General features: G+C 42.6%; 1 protein-coding gene across 1 annotated transcript in view; it reads left to right on the plus strand.

Annotated features, from left to right (window-relative positions):
* LOC119435973 (anillin-like) overlaps window positions 1–24224 on the plus strand; it is an 87057-nt gene that overhangs the window by 1852 nt on the left and 60981 nt on the right. Inside the window, 5 exon segments of the mRNA XM_049673109.1 lie at window positions 6096–6224; window positions 8375–8614; window positions 18251–18406; window positions 18842–19115; window positions 21316–21530. Coding sequence (XP_049529066.1) covers window positions 18857–19115; window positions 21316–21530 — 474 coding nt within the window. The 5' untranslated portion in view covers window positions 6096–6224; window positions 8375–8614; window positions 18251–18406; window positions 18842–18856.

Genomic DNA, 24224 nt, shown 5'->3' on the forward strand with positions numbered 1-24224 from the left:
GCTGTATTGTGTAACTGTTAGCTATTGTTTGTTATTTTTAGTGTCTGCAAATTTGTTTTCGTCACTGTGATGGCTACATAAATGCACTTGTGCTCAGGGTGGAAGTTCGCTATATTGGTAATTGTTTAGTTATGTAGCAAAAACAAGAAAACAAAGAAAAGAATAACGGTATACCTCACAGTTAGTTTCAAGATATGTTCAGCAGAAGAGATGTCAGATTTTTTGATACTCATATCTGCAACCAGAAGCAGCTTGAGAGCGGTATTGTGCCTCGGTGCTGGCTAGTTGCATCAGCATTAACCAAGAACTGTGCACTACTTGGGCATCAGTACTTTCATCATGTGTCTGACCATCCAGCTATGATTCATTGGATTCTTGCCATTTACTGTATGCTCATTGTCTCAAGCTTGGATTGTGTTGCATTCATCCAGTTTAGTTAGTGTATTCATGCTCACAGGTACGCCATTTCTTAAGCTGGAATAGCAGTTTTTTTTTTTCCTATGCTCATACCTAGAAGCGGTTTCAAAAACTAGCAACTTGAGAGTACTGCATTGTGGCACTGGCTTGCGTCAATATTGACAAAGAAATGTGCACTACTCGGACATTCATGCTACCATGACATTGCGTCTGGCCATTTGTTCATGGTTCATTGGATGCCTGCACTCATTTATTATCTCTGACTGAGGCTATGCTGTAGTGAAATTGAGTGAGTGCATCCATGCCTTGTTTACTTCGACAGCTTCTGTAGAAAATTAAATGTAAAACATTAGCATAGCTTGCACTGGAGGTGCAATGCTAAAGAGACAGTGGAGCTGATGGGCACCTAGCTAGTCCTGGCTTTTGGGCTAGGCTAAGCACGACCAAATCATCCCCAGCATTTCCCGGAATTTATTGATCGATTATCAATTAGCTATTGATTGGCTATCACAAGGTATTGGCCACGTATTTGGGCTAGGCTAAGCACTGCCAAGTCATCCCCAGCCACATCTGTTACCGCATGACATCCTGGAAGACGTTGCTAAGCGCACGCAAGCCGCGTACTTTGGTTGTTACCAGGCTCGGCTCCCGCCTAACGGGGGTTCCGGTGAGGCGAGTGCAGTGTCTAGGCAAGTGGGCGGATCTTAGCGGAGTGGAGAACAGGTGGCGCGCAGTGATGTCGTTGCGAACGTTACAATCCCGCCACAGGCGCAGTTGCGCGCAGTGTCTAGGCAGGTGGACGGAGCTTGGCGGAGTAGGAGCAGGCGAGGCTTTTTCGATCGACGAGCACGGTTTTACGGATGGCTTAAACAGCTTCGCTGTTAAAATATCTAGCGAGGCACATTGGGAAAGGGAGTTTGACTGCACAGAAGAGAACTCGCTGCAGTCGGCTTTCAGCAGCAGTGTCATGGTGTGGCCTGTGACCTGAGTCCACTGCTATGGGAGGCTGACTGTTGCATGCGTCAGTGACTTGTGATATCACTTGATAACTACCTCCTGTTGCTGTGTGCCTCCTAGATTTGTGCAATCAGTGCTGCACTTGGTACATGTTTGGAACCGGTAACATTAAAAATTTGTTTTGTGCTAGGTGAATGTAGGCTTCATACCATGCTTTCTGAGCTGACAGCTTTCTAAAGAAACAGACAAAAATTTTTGTCAGAATTTTTTCTGAAACTTTGAAAATTATCTATTACTGAAGTTCCCAATTACTAAATCAATCAGTAATTGAGGACGAAAAGAAGGTGTTAGGGTAGTTGTGAATTGTTAAAATTGTGAGTTTCTTTTCATGGAAGCACCAGATTTACCATAGTATTTAGATGCAGAAGCACTAGCTAAAGCCTGACAAATACTTGCACATGTTGCACTAATGAAGTATATGCGGTCTGGACAAAAGTTAAAGGAACTTAGCGATGGCTTTCTACATTTCTCTTGTGAGGGCCTGTAACAATTCTGATATTCTGATTAGTGCACTGTTGTCACCATGCTTTATATGAACAAAATAGCCCCTGGAAATGCTGGTAAGCTTTCATTTCAATAAAACACTCGGGGGAAAAAAATTTCAGTTTGGTCTTTGAATAGAAATGGCTAACATTGCACTAGTTTTACAGAAATTCTGAAAACACCACCGTGGCTATATTAGCCCACAGTCTCTGGCATCTGAAGGCTGAATATTCACGTGCACATATGAAATGTGAACATATCAATTATGTAAATCTGCATGCATCAATTTAATTTTCTTGATTGATAGCGGGTACAGTAATGCTATGGCTCAATTTGACCACCACATTGGGAAGGAAAGAGAACTGTTTTGTTTAAACTTCTTTACTATTAAAAATTCTTTCTTGTATTTGCAATTGTTACATTCATGCTGTTTACCTGTGACAGTGCCTTGATTTGCTTTCTTTTGGTACTTTGAGTTGTGCACTAAACAAAGTTAAGGGAAAGTATGAAATGTGCTTTGTCAATATTCGTCTGTTCTCTCTACAACCTTTTAGTGATGACACTAACGTACAGGCATTCAAGTCCAACATTATTCAACTGCGGCCAAACTTCAATTGAAATGAAGGACGGTATAATGCAAGGATTATTTTCGTTGAATTCTATTTCTTTATTATCCACCGTTCACGGCGGGCCAATCCTGATACCGTGGGTGGAGTGGCACTCGTATCACTGATGAAGCTCGCAAGAGAAAATAGCATTCGAATGGAATGATTACATTATCCTGACTTGGATAAACGTTTTTTTTTTATAACCGCAGCACACACTTGGTCGATACAGTTGCAGCGTTGCGAAAGTTTAATTTAGACATATTCCAACTTTTAGAAAGGCTCTAAAGACTACAATGTAGTCTACTTCTACAGGTAATCATTGCAGTATATCAACACAGAAACCTCCCTCAATTTATTTACTTAACTACAAGGTTTAACATTTGAACACTGCCTGTTACTGCCTGCAGTAACAGCATCTGCCTTGTGAGCCTAAGCATGTGATGTTTGCAGATAAAATGAACACAGTAGAACCTCATTGATACATTCCTGTTAATTACAGTTTCTTGGCTCTTGCACTCTGTAACAGGGGTCCCATTTAGTTGCCAAAGGGTCATGTGTATTAGCTTTCCATTTGTTGCATTTTTCTTCCTGGTTGTTAAGCCTAAAAACTGTAGTAGCACACCACAAACACGACATTGTTCATCAGTGGTGCTTACGTTAAGTGCCACTATCGTGCCCTTTGATACCTCTTGTGGTTACTTAATATACATGGCTGTGTGGAGTGTAAAGAAAGGGCTGCGAGTGCTCGAAAAGAGGCTGTTATTGTGAAACGTTTGATACAAAAGCCAGATTGAAATCCCAAGTTTCATTCAGTGTGATTCAAGGATGCGTCCACTCCATAAACATGTTTAACCTTCAGTCTAATTGTCTACTGAATAGCAAGCTTTATTTAGTAAATTTTGAATAGTTTGTTTCCTTTATATTTAACTTCAAATAGTTTTGTTGGAGAGTAGAATTTTGCCTTACGTTTAGCGACGCTGCAAGCATTATCAGATTTCAAGTTTTCACAGATCATGCATTCTTTTTCCGTGATCCCCTATGAAATAAACCAACAGAGTTCTACGGTAGATATTACCTGAAGAGTGTCATTTAGTAAATGCAAAGTACTGAAGCATTAATTTATTGTTGTCGCAACACTTTGGAACATTTAACCACATTGTCTTGTAATTGTAACCAGCTTGCCACTAAAAGTGGAAAACAAAAAGAAATGTTTAGAAAATAACAAGATACATAAAATACTAAATGACGTTCTCTCCCAAAAATACTTTGATCTATTTCTTTAAAAAGTAAAATTTCTCTCGCAAGGACAAAGCGTTTTTAAAAAAATAAACAAAAAATGTACCTTCAATTCTTGCCTTCGCACCACAAATTATCTGGCTGTAGAATTCTCTGATGCTCTAAAACTTTCAGAGTAAAATTTTACTCCACTTTGAGTAATCTACTGCATGATTTATTCTAGCTGTTCTTTTTTTTTTTTTTCAATATACAGTAAACTCAAGATGAACTCGAAGGAACTGAAATTCTGTTTGTCTTAACAGAAGTGATCCACAGAACTCAAAATCTGATATTCGTGGTATGTCTAAAAATTCACAATGCACTATAATAAATGAAACCGCATCAAAACCAAATGAGCATATGTAGAAACACATTTATTGGATTTGCATGGTACAGAGCATTGCTTTATGGACCCTTACTTGTTTCTTGTAAGTACTGTGCAAACCTGTGCACTGTCGCAAAATCTGGCAATTCATGGAGCTTGCTCAAAAAAATTCTTCAGTGCCGTCGTGTTGTTGGGCAAAAAAGTGCACCCGAGTATTCGGGGCATTATCAGCTGCATCATGTGTGAGGCTGGCTCTTGCGGCCCCTGAGCAATGGCCTCACCAGCCAGCAGAGGCGCATCGAGGACCTCAAATATTTTTGTTCTGTGGTGCTGCTAAGCCTGAGGGCTGAGCAGTGCTCCATTTAGATGGGGGTGAAATGCAAATATGTCTGCTGTGTACTGTGCATTGGGTGCACATTAAAGAAACCTAGGTGGTCGAAATTAATCCGGTGTCCCCCACTGTGGCATGCCTCCTAATCATATCGTGGTTTTTCTCGCGTGAGACCCACAAATTTAATTTTTATAGTGTCAGCCCTACAGGCTATTTTCAATGCTGACATAGCTATTTATGTACACAGAAACACCATCTACCTCTTGTGTAGTGAGCAGTCGCCTCCTTCCGAATCTGCCAATCTGCACCTCTTGCTGAGCCGAGCAGTGGTGGTTGTGGAAGTTTGTCTTAACTGAATTAGCGTTTGGTGTTAAGTGCCTTTTATGGGAATAGTATCCTTGGCAATGTCAGACCAGCTTTATTTCCGACTATCTAGCTATACCACCAAAAATGTGGGCCATTCCCATGGGTATGTGCCTCTGGGTATATGCCACCGGGGTACGTGCGGCTCTTCAATGAACCTCTTGGACTCCAACTTGGCTCACTGGGTATGTGTAGCCTTCACGGTGGTGGCACCAGAAGGTGCAGCGTGTTCAGAGGAAAGCACGAGAGAGGACTTGGCATTGTCAGACAAGTTTTCTTTCCTGCTGTCTAGCTATATCGCCTAAAATATGGGCCAAACCCAAAGGTAGTACAGTCTAAAATTGTGGGCCGTTCCCACTGGTATGTGCCGCTCTTCAATGGACCTCTTCTTTGCCAACTGGGGTCACTGTGTATGTTCCATTGGGTATGTGCAGACTTTACGGCAGTGCTGCCAGAAGGCGCAGAATGTCCAGAGGGAAGAGTGAGGGAGGATGCTGGCTGCAGTAAATGCATCATACATGACACGTTACGGCTATTAGCATACTTGGAAAGCCATCTTGGATGAGTTGTACCCGCCGTGGTTGCTCAGTGGCTATGGTGTTGGGCTGCTGAGCACGAGTTCGCGGGACCAAATCCCGGCCACGGCGGCCGCATTTCGATGGCAGTGAAATGCGAAAACACCCGTGTACTTAGATTTAGGTGCACGTTAAAGAACCCCAGGTGGTCCAAATTTCCGGAGTCCCCTGCTACGGCGTGCCTCATAATCAGATCATGGTTTTGGCATGTAAAACCCATAATTTAATTAATTAATTAATTAATTTGGATGAGTTGTGCCTGAATTTTCACATTTCTTTTCTCTTCTTTTTGGGTCAATGAGAAACCAGCCAAAATTCAGCTTAACCAGGTTCATCTTAATGGGCGTCTGCTGTATAAAATATTAGCTTCTGGCTGTTGAATTACATGAAAAGCCGTTTCCATAAGATGACTTGTAAAGTAAATGATTTTATCTCCACAATATCTAATTTAATTGATCCTTTTTCTAAAATTTGGCCCTAACGTGAAGTACCATATCTTGGTGTTAGGAGAGGATACCGATACAGTAAACAAAAATAATAGCTTTACGAAATGCAGTTTAAAGGCAAGTGCAATTTCATCATTGCACATACGGTAAGCAATATCTCTTTGGTGCCTTAGTGAGTAAATAAAAAAAGAAAAGCGATGTGGGGCACCCTGTGGTGCTACATAAGTATTGCAGCACATGACTATGATCTTTCAGATGGTGATACTGAGAAGAAGGTTTCACCTCCAAAGCGACAGTGTCTTGGTGATGACAAAGAGAATGCTGATGCAGAGTCAAAGAGAGTTGGAACTTTACGAAGTTTGAAGGAATCTCCATCAAAACTGGGTAAGCAATGGCAGAATCGGTTCTGCGGTAATCCGCGTGTTTGAGGAAGTTTCACAATAAAGAAAAATTGTCATCAACCTGTGAGTAGCTTGATGCTACAATGGAAACCTAACCAGGTTTTGCAGTACGAAAACTTTGTAGTTGAAGAAAAATTCTTCCTATCCGGAGATTTAATCTGGGACCAGCGCCTTTCTGGGCAGTTGCTCTGTCATCTGAGCTAACCAGGAAGCAAGCAGCTTGCGGAGTGAGGCCTTAAATTATTTAAGCACAGGGCCACCAAAGCGGCAAATCAGTTCAACTGAAATCCGTACGGTATTCATGGGTAAGTACTGTAGCCCCTAACTTTATCGGGTAGAAACTGCACTTTGTGGGTGAGTTTTAAGCAAGTGGTTGTGTCCATCCAGTGTGCATTATCTTAATATACAAAGAGCTGAGATACTGATCAGTCTTTTGGGACTGTCGCCTAAAATGCTGTTGGTTTGACAGAATCAAGGAATATGCTCTATTTCAGTTCGGGCACTGTAAGCTTTATTAAATTTCTAAGCTGATCTAAGTATAAATTTTAAATAAGCTCAAACTCCCAAATGTCCTTTCTGACATGTTATTTCATAGGGCAGTGGTTCTCAAATGGGGGTCTGTGAAACCCACACCCGCAAAAAAAAAAAAAAAAAAGAGCATGGCTATTGCAAGCCTTGAGGCAGAATGGTTGGGGACTGCAGAAATGTTTCCCCTTCTCCATGAGATGGCTGTAAAGCTTTTGTTGCAATTTTCTACAACATATGCATGCGAGCATGCTTTTTCCAGGCTTGCATACTTGAAAAGCAAATACTGAAACAGGTTGAATGTGGCTGCAGATATGCAATTCTGCTTAAGTGTGACCACACCACAGATTGACAAGCTGTCTAGATTGATTCGACATGACCCTTTTGTTTGACCATTCTTTGCCAGGTAGCAATATAAGGTACCTGTTTCACTCCGCATGTTGTGTTAATTAGTCACTGCAAGGGGGTCCCCCATCACTTCCACTGGTCCACAAGGGGATGGCAGTTGGTTATGATCCCAGTTATAGCCTAACTCATGGATTACCATGCTTTGTGATTAACATGTGGTGAGCTGTAGACTTATAACCCATAGCTTAGTTTGTGTGCCAGGAAGATATGCTTATGAGATAATAAATGTGCAATGTGCTTTATTTCTCTGTTGCTTTACTTGAGTTCTGAATGCCAACACCATACTGAGCTTTGGCACTTCTCCTGTCCTATTTAACTATTTCTTGTTTCAAAAAATAGTTGTGCAATAAAGCAAGTAATAGTCTTGCAAAAGGGAGGGAGTGATTCTAGCTAGCAGCAGTTAGGCCCCTTCAGGGAAAATAAAGGGACATGTTAGGCAACAATGTTCAGTGGAAACTGATACTTGCATTGAGCAGACAATGACAACTTTGTCATATTTGTGAACATTGGAGTTTGAAAGCATGTGTAGTGTGGTTTAATGAAGCAGTATGTTGTGCAGTAGGATGACGATGGAAAGAGGAGTGCATCACTATATACTAATCTTTTTTGAGATATGTTTACTTGCTGTAATGTCTCAGTGACTAGGCATTCTGCTGCTGAGTACAAGGCCACGGGTGTGATTTTCTGTTGCAGCGGCCACATTTAATTTGAAATTCTTCACTACGGTGTCTCTCGTAGATCAAGTGCTGCTTCGTTCACGTTAAAACCCATCAGTTGAATCAAATCAGGAATTCTTTGAGAACTTTAGCTGTGTGCAAAAACCAGGATGCACTGGACTATGAGCAAGTGTTTCATGTTTCTTTTGTGGTTTATTTGTTGATGTGCATTTACTGTCATACAAGACAAGAAGTATAGAATTGTATCTCACAGTGGGACACACTTTATTTGATCAGTTTTAGACTATTCCTCTGTTCCTTGAAATTGTTTTTAGCTAGAGAGGGGGGGGGGGGGGGGGGGGTTATGTTTTAATTTTTACGTGGTGCAAGACACAGCTACCATCTCTAAATGGGTGATAAGTATTGCTCTATATTTTCAGCACATTTATATTGCACAGAACCAAGCTGTGCAATATCCAGCATGTAAATATTATAGGTACCTTTTACATTGTGTACCCATTAATTGTAATTTCTGTTGCTTCAGTGTCCAAGTATACAGAAGATGCTGAATGGGTGGCAGTGCCAAGGCGTGTGCTTGTTGGGGATGACAATGCGGCACCTAGAGGACTGGCAGCTCTCAGACGGAAGCATGATACATCGCCAGATTTTGGCTCTAACGAATGTCAGCAGGCCCTCAGTCAGGCAGCGGCCCTTGATGAACAAAAAAGAGCGCCCAGGGGCCTTGCAGCTCTTCGTAGAAGGCAAGAGATGCTACCTGAAGCAGGTAACAAGCTTTAGAAAGCTTTGTCAGTATGCAAAATGTAACAAACTGAGTCTTTCTACTATGCTGCCTATGTTCTCTGCATTAGGGTCTTGTGATTTCTGCAATGCCTTATTGCCCCTACTTTTTTCAAATTTTGTTGTGGCTACAATTTTTGGTGTGATAAGTTGCCCCATTGGTTACCATGGAAGAACTGGTAGGTTAAAAAGTTGAGATTGTAGATGAAAAGGGGACATGTACCAAATATTAGTTTATTTCTTTGAAATTTAAAATGCTGGCAACAAATTTTTATTTCGTTTCTCGTCGTTTCTCATTTTCAACCCTGTCTTACTTTATAAGTTTCCTAAATAGGACAGCATGTGTGTTGTGACAGACTTTCTAACTTTTTGTGGGTTCTATTTTTGTTAATTTCACTCCATGAAAATAATGAACGTTAGGTCCTTTATGAAAATGAAGTCATTTCAAATAGTTTATTTTCAATATGTTTAGTAACAAATAGAGGAGCTGCAGAAAAAAGTTCTCCCAGACAGCTAGGCAAAGCAAGCAGGAGCAGTGTATACGCGTAATACATTTCTTACAAAAAATCTTGTGTAAGATAAGAAACTAATAGAGCAAAGAGAAAAATAGTGTACACATGCACAAATATCGCAATGATCATAATATAATGAGAACAAAGTGATATGAACAGGTGTTCAGGTGTCACATTTGCAGTATGTAATGGAATATGTCATATATGTGTTAATGATATGTTTTATGTAGCTGTTACAATGATTACTTTTAGACACAAAAACTAGTCATACGTTTGCCTGAGCAGTAATCGTAGCACGAAGCAATAATTGTGTGTGGACAGTGTCTTACTGAAAAAAGTTATTTGAAAAAGAAATACTTTATTCACTCCAATGCATTTAAAGAAGCATAATAAATCTTGCATTGGTATTGCATTAAGCACACCAGAACAATTTAGCAATTATGTTTATAAAAATTTAACCAGGTGTCATTGATTTTCTCTTCATTGAGGGCTGGGCTGAGATTACAATTCCCAGTACCAGCATGCTTTGTTTTATCATGTACGAACTGTTGCTGATCACCCTGTAGAGTGGCAGCTATGGGCTTCTGTCCAATTGCCTGTACAGGGCAGCTTTTGCCTAAAACCTCATTCATCATACTGATGAAAAATTTGACTGCACTTAAAACTGCAAGAGCCGAAATTTGGGTCAGTTTGTAAGAATTCATACTGGACTTAAGCGCAAAAAAACGAGGACACAAAAAGGAAGACCAGACAGGATGAGTGCTACTCACACATGAGCATAGCCGTGTCACGATTAAAACATTTTGCAACTTAAACTTTTTCGGGTGTTTGGAACGCGCTTGCGCAATGTACTTTGCTTTTGATCTGTGTCGACTGATAAATAGGCATGTTTTTCCTAGAATAAACTTTAGCTTGAAGTAGCGCTCGTCCTGTCTGGTCTTCCTTCTTGTGTCCTTGTTTTTTTGTTTTTTTTGTGCTTAAGTCAAGTATGCACTTAAGACCTCTTGCATCAAGCTCAGATAATTCTAATTATAGTCTGTATTGAACAGTAAATGTATTCTTTTAAATATGCCATGTAAAACAATAGAGAATTATGCACATATTGTAAACAGTATGGGAAAAGATGATTAATTAGGAGAATAGAGGAGGAAGAGGACGACAGGGTCAATTGAAGGAAAGTGGAAGCGAAGTGTACATGCTTTTCTGTAGTGTGATCTAGTCCACTACAGTTGAGCACATGCACACAGTCAAGCCACGAAATAATGAAGTTGTAGCTTCAGATGAAAACATCCTTAAATTGAAAAGTTCATTAAAAAGTGTATGTTTTATCACTCAGGAAAAACTTTGTAAGTTCCTAGAAAGACTTCTTTTGGCTAAACCCTTGTCAGTAAGTGCTCAATAAAATCCCACAAGAATCCCCGGTGACAATTTTGTAATGAAGTGCATTGGCCATCATTGTGTATTTAATGAACATCATGGGTGATAGTGCATAGCGCATGCACAAGAAAACAATGCTGCAGCACAGTCAATGCTGCACTTCAGCCTTTTCATTTCTTGCAAAACATGGTGCTCTACTGTACTCTTGTAGTGACATGCAAGGCCATGTGTGCTTCAGTGATTGTTGGCAGCAATGAAACAAATTGCAACTTTGGACTTTGTGAAGTTAGTCGGGTTGACCTGCCGTGGTGATGTAGTGGCTATGGCATCACACTACTAAGCCCGAGGGCATGGGATCAAATCTCAGCCCGGTAAGGGTGAAATGCAAGAAATGTCCGTGTACTGTACATTGGGCCCACGTTACAGAACCCCAGGTGGTCAAAATTAATCTGGAGTCCCTCACTACAACGTGCCTTATAATCAAATTGGGGTTTTGGCACCCGAAACTCCTGAATTTAATAATAGACCGATCCCACCGACCGATCTGCGCATGCGCCGGTTCTCCGGAAGTAGCACTGCCACCATCTTGGTTGTAGTCAACTGGTCAACCACACCACCGCTGTCCGCGCTCGTTGAGTACTGCGCACGAGTTTCCCAGACATCTCTGCGACTCCACCACCGAGAAACATTCATCATGTATTTTACATCGGCTGTTCATTGCAGCATGCAAGGCGAACGTTGAAAAGTGCCTGCTGCTCTTTCGTTTCGGTTGTTACCCGCCGATTACGCGTTGAGCATCGTATTTGCTCGAGCTTTGTATGTAGTACATGCTGATGTACGCGGTCGTTTTGCGTTACTATTTTTGCACACGTGCATCTTGGTGACTGCAACGTTATGTTTGCTTAGCGACGGACATAATAGGATTGTATACCTGTTGGAGACAGGTTTGAAATGCGGCGCCATAACTTTTGTGCCCTTATGAGGCTTACCTTCATGGGTTTCGCGCACGACTTGCAGACTTCGATAACAGCGATATCTAGAAGTTCTTAGGTAAGCTAGGCGGCGTTTTTAACATAAAAACGCCGATTGCCAATCATCGCCAAGTCATCGATAGCCAATTAATAGCTAATCGATAATTGATAACTAATCAATAAATTCCGGAAAATTATGGGGATGACTTGTTAGTGCTTAGCCTAGCCCAAATATGTGGCCAATACCTTGCGATAGCCAATCAATAGATAATCAATAATCGACAAATAATCTATAAATTCCGGGAAATACAAGTACACGGTGTTTTCGCTTTTTGCCCCCATCGAAATGCGACTGCTATTTGTCCCCGTGTTTCTTCTCGCGCTGTGTATTACCAGTACCACCTATTAATCCGTTGGATCCACGTCTCTCAAAGCTTTCGAAAACACATAGAATCCGAAGCCTTTGTCCCTTGTGTGGTTGTTGTAGCACCCAGGAACGCAGCAGTTCAATCCTTTCATCGTACGATGGCTCTACACGAACCACAAAAATTGCCAAATATCTTTCGGAAACAGGACGCACAGGCACTTCGAGTGGCTGGAGCGGCCGGATGACTACAAGTACCAGCATGCACCGCTGCAGCGGTGGCGTCGTGAAACTGGCCGGTGGGATCGGTCTGTGACCTTAAAATGTGCTTCGAAGTACATTGGTGTTCCAGCTAAGGTTCTGAAAAGCATGCTTTTAACAGTTTAGGATGATCTTCAAGGAAACATCAAGGTATATATGTATCGACAGTTACGTGCGCAAAACAGCAAGCCTGCGACCTCAAGAAACGTCCGGTCACATTTCGTATCGGTTCACTAAGCCGGAACAAAAAGTGTTGAACAAAAAGTTGTTTCGATGTATGGAAAGTTCGTTTTTACGTTTTCACATAAAAGAAAAGTGTCTAGAATAATCCTTATTATTGTTCGTATAAGTTACGGCAAACTTGACAGGTGAAATTGTGATTATGTGCAGAGGAAAAGTGTTGAAAATCTGCGTGCATATGTTTGAACATGCTTTTGCTACTCACCCTTGTCGTTTTTGCCGGCTAAATTTTAAGAGCTATGTCAGTGGGCAATACTAGAAGCTGTGCAGGGCCTATGTTCATAAACAGCGAAAGGATCTATACACATGTGTGCACGCGCACACACACACACACACACAGATATACAAATATAAGTATATATACAGTCAAACCTCGATATAACAAACCTCGATTTTACGAAATTCGTGATGTAATGATTTATTTTCATTTCCCAATCTTAGTTTCATTGAAAACCATGCAATTTATTTTTTGTGATTTAACAAAATAATTTCGTTTAATTTCGTTAAAAAATTTCAATTTAAAGAAGTTTTCGGCCATTTCAAGCATGTATGTACACTCGGCCACAAAATATTGCAGCACACGCGAGCGTGTGGCGAAATGATCCTCCTCGCCTTATGCCGGCTCACCCCTGGTGTCGAGACCGACGCTTGTGTGCATGCACGTCCCTCCGTGACAGCAAGCGTGCATGTTTCCCCGCTTCCTCCTTGCATGCCAGCAATATCCGAGTGTAGTCGCGAGGTGCCCCTCTTGCGATTGACGCTGTGGTGGCTTCGACAGGCAAAACTCTCGTCAACACTCGGATATCGCCGGCGCGCGAGGAGGAAGTGCGGAAACATGCACGTTTGCAGTCGCGGAGGAACGTGCATGCGCGCAAGCATTGTTCTCGACACAAGGGGTGAGCTGCCAGAAGGCGAGGAGGGCCGTTTCGCCACGCGCTCGCGTTCCTCGCAATATTTTGTGGCCGAGTGTACTTAGAGCCTGTATGACTAGTAAATCTAGCAAAAAAGTATAAAAATATCAGCCGAGGCAAAAGTTATTTCAAGCGTCCTTCCGCATGAAAAGTTTGAGCGACAAAAATGCCATCAAAGCGTATGTGCCGGGAAGCTGTAGGCAGGAAACACCGCTGTACTTTTTGTCACGTTGGTAAACAACTTGTTGAGGCCACGGGGCGCACACTTATCTGCCCGCTCCCCCCAAGTGCGCTCATCTCTTCCTGGCCACGCGCAGTATCTTGAAGGTAATCTGCAGCAAGTGCAGAGGGCGAGTCAGTTGGTGCTTCAATGCGCATTGGGTTCCCACGTGTCTAGTGTTCTCTGTCGCATAATCTCAAGTTTCCGAGACACAGTGCGAAGCATTTGCTCGCGTTGTGACAGTGAGTTTCTAGTCATCGAGTGAGATTGCCTGAGCACACCTGACACTGATAAAACTAACGAACCTTACTTCGTGTAGTTGTCTCTTTGCTCTTGCGATCAATGCTCAGCCTTTCTGGCGAAACTGACCTTTGCTTTTAAAAGCGAAGCTTTTCTTTGCAAACATCGCCAGGTTTTCGGGACCGTGGGAGCATTGTGGCTGTTCTGTCGCTGAACAGGCCAACCAATCACAGCAAAGTAGGCACGCGTCACCGCCGCTGGCTTCCTTGCATCACCACCTCTGGTCTCCACACATCCGCGGCAGTGGTGGCGCTGGCTGTGCAGGGAAAAAGAAAAGAAGAACCAGAAAGCTCACCTTCGCACGTCCGCGGTTGCATGGTAATGAGGAAGTAAACGCTTGTTGTGGGTAGAATGGATTCGAATTGCGCTACGTACGTATGCGCATGCTGCCTCTGAAACCATGATGTGTTCAAGGCGTCCTTCGTACTCGCTAGTAGTCAGCAACTTCGCTTAATAAATGTCTCGCTATAATTTGTGTGAGTGTGTGTGTACTCATGTTTCGACTCTTTATGCACTCACACAAAGGTTCGCTGCATACAGATTCCAACTTGTTAGATCTGCTGCATTTCGTTCCTCAGGACAAATATTTGTATCTTTTTATGCTTTTGTTTTTAATTTGTGGGCGCCATCTGAATACGACTGCGGGCACTAAGCGTGGTCAACCATGGTGTCCAAGATTTACGGCGCCGCGCGACAGAACACATGCAAATCTCGGATTCCGTGAGCCACTGCATTGCTCTCGGCGCGATCTGAACTGTACGCGCTGGTGCTCGTAACTGCGCTATTATGGACTGATTTTCTTGCGATTTGTTCACAAGTGCTTACTGACAAGATACTATCCACAAGGAATGCTTTGGGAATTTGTGAAGTTTTTACTGCTGAGAGTTTAAAACATCGAATTAACAAAAGTTGCAATTTAACAAGGTTTGACTTTATAAGTTTATACCAGGTGTATTAGCAACAATATTTAAAACAAGAATCAAAATATTAATTAGAAATTTTTTACTTGCTGTTTTTTAAGATTTGAATAGGACCACCTTTAGTCACAATTATTGACTGAGTTAGGTTTCGATAATGACTGCATGCTAGAATCAAATAGTATGTGTTGATGTTGGGTAGTACTTCCACAGTAGCAGCTTTTGCATTGTGTGATTGTCTGTTAGTCTCTCTCAGACACACCCCCATACATAGCAGCATACCAGGTTTATTTTGGGAACTGGGGTGCCACATTGACGGTGACGTGGCATCAAAGTTCACAGCCAGCCATTCTTGGGTCATGCAGGCCCTGTTGGTGCAAGCAAATTCATTATTTAGGAGTGCTGCCTAATGACATTGTGCACAGAAAGCTTGGCTGTTGACTTTGCCATTTGAAGCTACTCCGCAACGGCCATAATTGTCTTTTTCGTGTTCTTACTCATCATGGCCTCCACCTTCTGGAGAAATTCAACTGTCTTAATTACATCTGACCACTGGCAGTGGTATTTCTCTCTGACCCAAATGAATATTGGCTGTAAACTGTTGTTCCACCCTAAAAATAAAGGATTTGATGGCATTCAAGAAGGTGGCAAGTTTTGTGACTGTAGTTGGCATGTAAGGTGACTGGGACAGCATGCGACTTCATCTCCGGTGTTAGACTGGAAGCTGATACCCTTGAATAAGTGTGACAGAGGGGTTGGTGAACACGAAGTTAAGCGCCTAGACTGACAGAATGAGAATGTTATTAACGTCTTTGGCAATTTGAAGCCGGGTTTTCGAGCGCCTCGTGCAGCCAGTATAAACTGCTTTCTTAGTGCTGCCAGAGGTAGTAAAAAAGGTAGGGAAAGAAGAAAATTTATTTCTTTGTTGCCTGAGGTGCTTGACAGTGGGATGCCAACTTATGGGTTATGGGGTGCAAGAGGAACATGCCTTGCATAAGTTTTGTAAGCTTGAGAGCAGGTGGCAGAGCATTGTACGTCACTTGGCAGCTGCTTCCCTGCATTTGCTGGCAACATTTGTATGCAGAGACGGGTGCATTAGTGATGAAGTCTGTGCTAGGGTTTGCTTGCCTCTTTGAAAATCTGTGTGTGCATGTAATGTGTAAGGGCTTTGTGAAATAGAAGCAGTGATATGAAATGACTTCACTGAACTACAGCAAACAATATAAGGTTTCAACGGGCCTAAGAATTGCTCTTTTTAAATCGTTAAATTGATGTTATATTGATGTTAACAACTTCAAATTGATCTTAGTTATTCAAAAATTCAGCTGTCGCTATACACTGCAGTGACATTATGCCCCTGTAAGGTCTGCTTTTCCTCAGCACTCGCATTGTGCCCTTGCTGCTTCTAGTGACGACAATCACTTTTCATATACAGTGCAGACCGCTTATAACGTAAGTCGCGGGAGTTGTAAAAATCCGCGCTATAAGCGGTACCGCGTTATAACCAAAGCATGCTTTTTTAGGCTTTTGTTTATGCCAAACGGGCAACCCACCTTTCAAACACAATTTATTACTTATTTCACCCACACACACATGCAACACAATCGCAACACAGCACAGAAATAAAGTTCTCCTGAGAAGTGCGGCATCAGCGGAAGAACGCTGTTATTTTTGTCTGGAGACTGGTCTCCACGTGCACGCTCCCACTCCTAAAAAAAAATCGAAAAAGAAAAAAAATTGAGTGCGCTATTGATCTACCCTGCACTCCACGCACCCTGATTGGACGCTGCTTTAGTGATGAAAACACACACCCTCCTTCCTCCAAAGTCTCCCGTCCTTCTCCTCCTTTTTGTTTCGCTTTTCGCCGCTGGTCCCCACGCACGCACCTACTCCTGAAAAAAAAAAGAGAAAAAAAAACTGTATGCTGCTGTATGCCGTATGCTGTATGTGCGAGTGAAAGCGCGCGAGGGACGCATGCTTTCACAGAGAGCGAACTTACGGCGAGAGCAAACGCGACGACTCTCGTCGTGTGGAAGGCCGTGGGGAGATGCAAGGGAGGGAAAGAGGGGAGGTGACGTTTAGCTGCGGCACTCGATGTGTATCTTGCGACCGGGCGCAAGGGGAACTGGCGACTCAATCTCCCACACAAAAGGAGGAAAGCGCGAAGGCAGCGCGGGAGGGAGGGGGCATGGCTTTTACTTGGAAAGCCACTGAGTACTTGTACTACTTTGCACGGCTCGCACGCACCGTATCTTGAAAGCGATCTCCACACGGCTCTGAACTTTGTATGCGCTGTGCTTTCTCCGCTCAGTTTCCGTTGAAGCGATAGACCACACAAACCTTCGGTCGCTGCTCCTGCCACGTTTGCTCACGCCAACATTTTTACAGTGCTTGTCTGCGGTCATCGAGTGTGATCTATTCATGTTTGCTTGTGCGTGCTGACACCACGCTAGTTAATTCAGTCAGTAAGCGGATGTGTCTAAGTTTATGCAGGCGATAAAACTGCTATCCTTACTCCGCATACTCTACTAGTAAATTTGCTATCGCAATTAAATGCTTCTTTTGGGGGAAACTGCGACTTTTTGTTTCAGTTTTCGCCGCTGGTCTCCACGCGCGCGTGCCCGCGCTCCCACTCCTTTGTGGTTGCACGCCTGGCAACCGTGCGGGCCGTGCTAGAAAAGGCCGTGCTCCGTGCGCCAATTTCATGGTCGCGCACTTAAAAGAACCGTGCTATGACCGGTATTCTGCTTCGCGCGCCTACGCAATAAACGGGCCGCCTATACATTGAGTTCTATGGGAGATATATCGGTGGTAAAAAAAAAAACATGCTATAACCGGTCCCGCGCTAAAAGCGGTTACGTTATAAGTGGTCTGCACTGTACAAAAATGTGTTGCAGGTACTTTAGAAAGACCTGAAAGTCAGAAAGACATATGTGCTGCTAAAAGGACGCACAGAAAAAGGAAGATGCATTGACGAAGGCACAGGCAGCACATGCAACTGACTTATTTATCGTGCCGACCCACAAATATATAGTTAGACACATGCGCAGACTAATCGCAACTCTTCTGACAACCAGCGATTGAAAAATCTTGTCTCCATTTGATATAACAGAAGCGATGTATCACTTATACAGTTTAAGTTGTTTTTTCGTGTATGCTTCCATTAACTCTTGTGCGATCTGATTCTTTCTTTTGCAGAGAAATTCTAGCTCGTCAAGGCGTGATTCATACATGCAGCCCTTGTAGTCTGCAGGCAAATTCACCAGGCCATTTTTTTTTTAGATTTTGCTTGTGTTCCCTGGCTTGTTCATTTATACAGAGGCCAGTCTCTCTGATACAAAACTAGGCACATGCAAGGGGAATTTCATATGCATATCATTCCCGGGGCGCATTTGCCTAAATCTTCAGTCAGTGCATGTTATTAGGTGTTATTTGTGAGCTTGTACATCAAAACCCTAACAAACGCTGACATTTTGCTCATTTGGGCATGCAAGCCATTTGCTTTAACTGTGCTTCATTTTGCATTAAGGAACCGCTGTTGCATTTCAGATACGGCTCCATCTAGCATCTGTGGGCCAAAGTCATCGACTCTTGCAAAGATAGGACAAGTCTAAGCAGCCTCCTAGCAGTAAGGAGTTAGAGGGGAATGGTCTCCATGCAAGCTCACAGAAGAACAACTGGGACCCCAAGGTTATTGCTAGCTTGGTATGGTGCTGCTTGCTGTTGTATGTTGCTGGCAGCTGCTTTCTTGAAGCACTGTTGTCTTGATTCATGTTTGTTTCCTGTGTGTATGTGCATGCTTGTGCACATTGTGCATGTGTATGTGTATTGCATTGCATATCTATATAAATAGTAAGGCAAGTATAAAGAAGATTTGAAGATAGGCTGGCACACGCTTTACTTCTCCTATGCATAAATTTTCACTCTGTTCTGTGCTTTCTAGAATTAAATCACTGTTATGAGGAAATAGTCTTCATTTGGGTTCTGTGCCTTCTTTTGACACTGCACGTTGTCCCACTTTGTGTGTCCTGCACATAGCACTTAAATCTGCACCATCACTGCATAGTTTGCCTCTAATAATACTACTAGAAATGACCAGCATTTTGGTTGTGTAAAGTATGGTTTGTTTTTTTGTTTCAGGAAGCCCAAGGTTTCATGAAATCACCATCAGCTTCAAAGTTAAGCTACTCATTTAAGCCAAATGCCTGCCATGAAGCACCTGACAACTCTGATTGCCCGGCTGAAGTGGAAACACATGAAGGATCCAGTACTGGGGGGGTCTCTACCTCACCTCCACTGCCACCACCATTGCCTTCAGCTATAACTGTTGTCAGCACTAAGAAAACAGCAGCAAAAGTGAACATGCCCAACGTAGCAGTCATGCACCAGCAACCACTTAACAATCCTCACCAAGGTAAGCTGCCTTACTTTTAGCATAGGTCACGCAAGGTTTCATTTATAATCTGTAGTATAGAACACGATTCTGGGAAAATTCTGTTTGGTAAGGCAACAGCAAGCCCTGTTATCAGAATATTTTTTTCATATATAAGTGAGTACTGAATTTTCAAGTTTCCTGTCACTTCACTGAGGCCTTTTAAACCTTTACTACAAAACTTAGGCTAAGACAAAAGAGCTGTGTATACGCACACAAGGAACATGAAAAAAGTGTCCCAGTTGAACAGAAAAGTGCATGGAATTTATTAAGAACATTCTCAGTAATATGACAGTTGTGTTATCACATTGTTTACCAGGCACGCATGGTATTTCTGCCATGCAAACCAGTCCTGTAGGGAGATGAATGAAATATCTATAGTGGCATGTGAATTCTGATTTTTTAGGTAGAATTCAATATCAAATCAATCACTTTGGTACTGAATTGAATCTGAATCAAGTATTGTTTGAATAATTTACAAATGGCAAAATTACTTGAACTGGGTTTTGAAACATAATCTTGTAATTTGCTTTTTAAAGCAGTGATGTGCTAACGTAGATTCCATGGCATGCTTGCATTGTCTTTTGAATCTGCCTTAGCATATTTTTTTTAGGATTGCTTACATAATACTAGTAAAGTTACAGATCTATTAGAAAAGGGCACTCTGTCTGAAAATTATGGAGTGAGCAATGGCAGGAAGGCTTTTAAGTGATGCCTTATCGTTGACTACAGTATAATTACCAGCATCAGTAAATAGTGCTGTATAATTATGAATATGAGTGAGCAACTTACTCTGTATGAATCTTTAGCACACAAAATTGTAGGTTCTCCTTATTATCTTTCAATTAATCATTGTAATATATGTAAGGCCATACCTACTTTTCATGCCTGTTGCTGTGAGAACAGCATTTCTAGCTGTTGCTTTTAGTAGCTGTCAGTTACAAAATTTAAAAATATATTTATAAAAAATATAAATAATATATATATTTAAAAATATATACTTCAGGAATTTCAAGTTCATGTGCAAGAAAACAAGTTGATCAACATTATCTGTGGAAAATGGTTGTGTCGGGTTTGTCACTGCAATGGAGGAAGTGGAAAAGTTTTTCACTTATGTTCAAGTCACTGGTTTTACAAGGTACTGTTGTGCTGCAGTGCTGGAATCTATTTCTGATAGTGGCAAAATGAGTAGCAGGTATAGTTCCTGGCAAACCATAAGCTTCATTGTTCATTGATGATATCAAGCTGTTGAAAATGTCTTGTTTAAATGCCTTCCTTCTTGTGTTCATTGTTCAGTGATTGCGTTGCTTGGAAGTAAAATTCCGAGCCTAGGAATGTATATTTTCATAAAATTGGATACTGACTGCTTGCTTCAAATAATATAAACCAAACACGAGTAACTCAGAATTGAAATATTAAATGGAATATCTGAATATTCACACAGCCCTAAACATTGGGCAGTGTGGGTCATTTAATTGCTGGCTGTGTGCAGTACTATACAGCTGTATTTGGACGCCTTGACATACTCCGACATATTTGAGGGAACCCTCTTGAGTGTTAAAAAAAAAAAAAAAGCACACACACGTAAAGGCATCAAGCTGGTATTTCGGTTGAAGGCAGTCAAAAGTATTGACTCCTGTTCCACATCAACCCTTTTTTCTTGTTTTCGATTGAAACTGGATCTCTCTAAAAAAAATACAGCTTCAGATAGATGGGCCAGTAAAAGTGATTCACCAGTTACATTACTTGGTCTTTCTGGTAAACAATGTTTGTGAAGCATATGTCTTTAAGCAGTCCATAGGACCTTCCTAACCTTCAAATATCCCAGTGGTCCATGGATTGCAGTTTAGAAATACTGGTCTGTGCTAATCTGGACTATGGATTTGGCATCTGGCATAGTTTATAGAATTTAACACAAACTGCTGTGGCTGCCACATGTGGCTTGAGTGTTTACTTGTTGGCTCATCACAGATTCACGTAATGACTATGTTCTGTGAAGTACTGTGTATCGCAGTGCTTCACAATATCAGTGTGTATCGCAGTGGTCGTGTCCTATTTGTGCTTGACTTTGCATCTTGGTTTAATTGCTGTTCTCTGGAATAATTTCACTACATACTGAATCCAGTGCATGTGAACATCCTCTCTGGTTTGGAGTGCTAGTAATTATGGGACCTTAATGCAGGTGGAGTGCCACAAAGGCCGCAAGCTCAGCAACTGGGGCGAGATCCTAGTGAGCTGTCACTGCAGCAGCGGAGGGCTCTCTTTGAGGCTGCAGTGGATGCTGAGCAGGCAGAGCAGCCCTGTGAAGCACCTGAGAATTTGTCTGTGGCCCAGCGTAAGGCGCTGTTTGAACAGCAGATGAAGCTCTCTAAGGCAGCAGCAGAGCGCTCATATCCGGTGAGTGAAAATTAGGTGCTGCACTTCTGGTTTGTGAGGTTTCCCAGTTCTTTGGAAATTGCAACTCTAACTTGAACCCTTCAACTCGCCAAAAACTACATAAAACACTATATCATGTCCTCCATCTTCCTTGGTTTTCAGTGTGACGAGCTTCATGTCAGGCTAACATGCTGTCCTTGCAGTGCTGTAGACTGGAAGCAACACAGTGTTAAGTGAATCTCATCATTTGATGGAGGACTTCAACTAACTTGCTCGACTGTGTGCTCTCAACAGATGACCGAAGTGACATGTCTATGTGAAACTTGGAAATAGTTGCATCTCAGCTCTTTTCTTAGGGTCTGTTGCTATAAGTTCCTTGTGTTGCAAAATAGTAGGCAAGGCACGGTTTAAGGGCACCATTTGCAGCCTTTTTGTCTTAGTACTTGAGCCATATAGAAAATGTCCACTGAACCTCTTCTAGCACACATGGAGATAGTGTATTGCAGGTTGGGTAACATTGTCATATGTGTAGCAGTGCAACAATCGGCCCCAGCGCCGCTGAGAAAAACGAGCGCTGTGTGCACGTTTGTACGCAAAAATATGTGCTAGGACGCTCGGCCCAAGCATCCGTGTCCACCTGCCACTCCCCGGGACCATCGGCACCATGCCTAGCCTGCTCCAATAAGTTGTGGCCGCAGTGGCTTTCTCTCCTCAGCCGCCTCCACATAATTGGTCACCCGGACGGGATCGGTGCCATTCAGCGGCGTCGATGTCTGTGCGTCCAATGTGACGCAACTTGGCAACCATAGACGAGGTGCGCTGGCTGGATCCTGGCTCTTGCATACGGTTGACAACAAAAACTCCCGGAAATTGCAGTTGTGTCCCGTTTCTATCTGCGTCCAGTGCTTTGTCAGGCCACATTGGCAAAAAGAATCCAACCCAATCCAATCCAGTTTGAAGTTCATCGCGCAAAATATAGCTGTGAAAGTAGTAGGGAAACCCTATACATGCGCTATTTCGTTAACCGCAAAGCCGCTCCTTACGCTGACGGGGTTGTTGGGTGCTCCAGTGGCCCTAGCATAATTAAGCTAGCGAGCGAATGCCGCGTTCCGCTACTAGCAACACTAGACTCTCCATCGTTCTCCTCGGCGTCAGCCGCTCTGGCATTGCGTAGGCCCACAGTCAGTCATGGCTTTAAAAGCAAGGAGCGCTAGCGTAAAAAGTGTCTTCAAGTGTTCTTAATGTAGTGCTCAGTCAAAGTGACGTTGGGTATTTTGTTGATACCACAGAGCAATGCAGAGTGCGAGCAGAAATTTAACACCGCGAAAAATACGAGGACCCAGTGCCACTCGTCCATGTGTCACTTGTCTAAGACGCTGGGAGACGTCATCGTCGCACAATGTGAAAGAAATGAACTTTCTTACAATAAAACATTATTTGAAGAATTTTCGAACACCCGCCGTAGTTGCTTAGTGGCTTTGGCTTTGCGCTGCTAAGCGGATCAAATCTCGGCCGCGGCGGCTGCATTTAGTTGGGAGCAAAATGCAAAAATGCCCGTGTGCCGTCCATTGGGTGCACGTCAAAGAACCTCAGGTGGCCAAAATTAATCCAGAGTCCCCCACTATGGTATGCCTCATAATCAGATGGTGGTTGTGGGACGTAAGACCCGAGAATTTAATTAAATTTTAGTGAATTTTTAAGGCAGAATTAGCAACAACGAAATGATTGCAAAAGTCAGACATTGATGTTCATGTGGTCATTTGTATATCTGTCAAGAAAATTGTAAGGAAGTTCTCCTGTCAGTTTTTGAAAATATAGACGGCGGGGGGAGGGGGGGTGTAATTGATTGACCCCACGGTTGGAAGATCTCCCGGATTGAGTTTCTGCAACTTGGCAGGTATGCTCTTGAGATGGGCTAGGTCGTAAATTTTTTGTTTGGGTTGAGTTTCTGAACCATTGACCACTTACTGCTTTCACATTGCTTGCCCAGTGTAAAACCCCCTTTTACTAATATACATTGCAATCGATTTCATAAACCTGCTCCGAAAGTCCATTTTACTGCTCCAAAATGCATTTTTGGCTGCTCGTAAAGCTGTTCGAAATGGCATGGGTAGTAGCATCACTGCAATATTGTTTTTCATTCACAGGGTAACTCCAGTGATTTTTCAACGTCTACAAATTGCAATTAAATTTGTTTTGCATGTTTTTTTGGTCATGTGCACAAAATGATGCATCTTGGATTTGTGCAGTTTCTCTGCAAATAATTTGGAAAATTGGCATGTGCTTTCCTCTTGGACTGAGGGGACCACCCACTGCAGAGCCAAGGAGCTACCTACACTCGCGTTGTCTTTTGCATAAAGTTTATTCTCTCTCTCTCTCTCTCTGGCTTAGTGTATCGCATCATTTGTTTTTCAAAGAGGGGCATTGCGCCTCATCAGTAACAACAACCTAATGTGTATTGTATCTTCCAGACTGTAGACGAGGCGACCAAGTTTAAACGTGTAAGCGTTCACTGAAGGCGCAGCGACATAAAGCAAAAAATAAAAACACAGTAATCGCGCTAACATTGCAGTAAACGAAGCGCGTTTGCTGATATTCTGCGTCGAACAGCCACTATCCACTGCCGCCGTCGCTCTTCCTCATGAAGAAGCACCGGAAACTTTTAGAAGTGGGTTCCTGGCAAGTTTTTGTACGTGTTAGAGCAGCCAACTACGC

The sequence above is a fragment of the Dermacentor silvarum genome, chromosome 1, assembly GCF_013339745.2.
Source record: "Dermacentor silvarum isolate Dsil-2018 chromosome 1, BIME_Dsil_1.4, whole genome shotgun sequence".
Classification (NCBI taxonomy): Eukaryota; Metazoa; Arthropoda; class Arachnida; order Ixodida; family Ixodidae; genus Dermacentor; species Dermacentor silvarum.